Source organism: Gekko japonicus, unplaced genomic scaffold (genome assembly GCF_001447785.1).
Source record: "Gekko japonicus isolate JY-2015 unplaced genomic scaffold, Gekko_japonicus_V1.1 scaffold18774, whole genome shotgun sequence".
In the NCBI taxonomy this organism is placed as follows: Eukaryota; Metazoa; Chordata; class Lepidosauria; order Squamata; family Gekkonidae; genus Gekko; species Gekko japonicus.
In genome coordinates, this window is record NW_015215940.1 from 1 (window position 1) to 1,874 (window position 1,874).

The window sequence follows — 1,874 nt, forward strand, 5'->3', positions numbered from 1 at the left end:
GGTGAGTCCTGGGACACGCCTCGGGGGGGAGTGGCCCATCAGGGCAGCCTTCAAGAGGGGGGGGGAACGTAACTTTCCTCTGCTTCCACAGGAGACGACACTATGCGGATGTCCCACCTCAAAGTGGGCTCTTCCGCCGATATCCCCTTGAACATCACGGAGACGGATCTGAGCCAGCTGACGGCCACTGTGGTCCCGCCTTCTGGCCGCGAAGAGCCTTGTCTGCTGAAAAGACTGCGCAATGGTCATGTTGGTGAGTGGGCGGGGCCTTTGTCTTAAGACCATAAGAGAGAGGCCATGTTGGGTCAGGCCAGTGGCCCATCCAGTCCAACACTCTCTGTCAAACTGTGGCCAAAATCCAGGGGCCATCTGGTGGTCCACCAGCAGGGCCAGAGCTCCAGAAGCCCTCCCACTGTTGCCCCCCCAAGCCCCAAGAGGACACAGCATCCCTGCCCCATACATAAGAACATAAGGGAAGCCATGTCGGATCAGGGCAATGGCCCATCCAGTCCAACACTGTGTCACACAGTGACCAATACCCAGGTCTCATCAGGTAGTCTCCCAGTGGGGCCAGAACTCCAGAAGCCCTCCCACTGTTGCCCCCCCAAGCCCCAAGAGGACACAGCATCCCTGCCCCATACATAAGAACATAAGGGAAGCCATGTCGGATCAGGGCAATGGCCCATCCAGTCCAACACTGTGTCACACAGTGACCAATACCCAGGTCTCATCAGGTAGTCTCCCAGTGGGGCCAGAACTCCAGAAGCCCTCCCACTGTTGCCCCCCAAGAATACAGAGAATCACTGCCCGAGACATAATGTTCCATCTGTATGTTGTGGCTAATAGCCACGGGTGGACCTCTGCTCCATATGTTGATCCAATCCCCTCTTGAAGATGTCCTTGCTTGTAGCCGCCACCACTTCCTGTATATCTGGGACCACTTCCTGTGGCCATGAATTCCACGTGTTAATTACTCTGTGGGTGAAGAAGGGACTTCCTTTGATCTTTTCTAAACCTACCGCTCATTTATTTTGTTGAGGGCCCACGAGTTCTTGTATGGTGAAAAGGTGGCGGTGGGGGAATACTTCTTTCTCTGCATGGTAACAGGAACTGTACACAGTATTCCATATATGGCCTCACCAATGTTCCCTCTAAGCTATGGAGCCCCGTGAGCAAAAATTCTATTTTGTGAGTTATTGGCATTAAAGCTGTGCGCAGGAGATTTGGCTGCTGCATAAATTAGCCTGTTCTGGAGCCATCTTTCCTGAGCTAAGACAAAAACGTGTGAGCCAGAGGCTAAAAAACTGTGAGCTAGCTCACACTAACTCAGCTTAGAGGGAACCCTGGGCCTCACCATACCTTTATACAGGGGCATTATGACACTGCCTTGTTTGTGTTCAGTCCCCCTTCCTAATAACCCCCAGCGTTGCATTTGCCTTTTTTTATTGGCCTGGTTTACTCTTCGAGTCCAACTGCCTCCCGCGCTAACTGGCGAGGAATCCAGGACTTGGCGGACCAAGCAGTGTTCTCTTTTCTCCGTTCCGCAGGGATTTCCTTTGTCCCCAAAGAGATCGGGGAGCACATCGTCAACATCAAGAAGAACGGGCTGCACATCCCGAACAGCCCCATCACGGTGATGATCAGCCAGTCGGAAATCGGGGACGCCAGCCGTGTGAGGGTGTCGGGCCCAGGGCTCAGCGAGGGCCGCACCTTTGAGCCGTCCGAGTTCATCATTGACACGAGAGATGCCGGTACGAACGAGGCTTTTAAGCCGGAAAACCTTGGGGATTTTCCTTGCCAACTTGCGTTAAGTTTGTTTTCTTTTAATCTTGGAGTTGAAAAGTACTCCTAGGCAGGGGTCGTTTCGTAGAAAA

At 53.3% G+C, this 1,874-nt stretch overlaps 1 protein-coding gene across 1 annotated transcript; it reads left to right on the forward strand.

Annotated features, from left to right (window-relative positions):
• Nucleotides 1–93: 93 nt before the first annotated feature.
• On the forward strand, nucleotides 94–1,751 carry LOC107125138 (filamin-A-like; the record flags this gene model as incomplete). The annotated part of the gene is made up of 2 exons (XM_015428593.1): nucleotides 94–253; nucleotides 1,548–1,751. Coding segments are annotated over exons 1-2 (355 nt in total), but the record flags the coding sequence as incomplete, so codon positions are not given.
• Nucleotides 1,752–1,874: the final 123 nt, after the last annotated feature.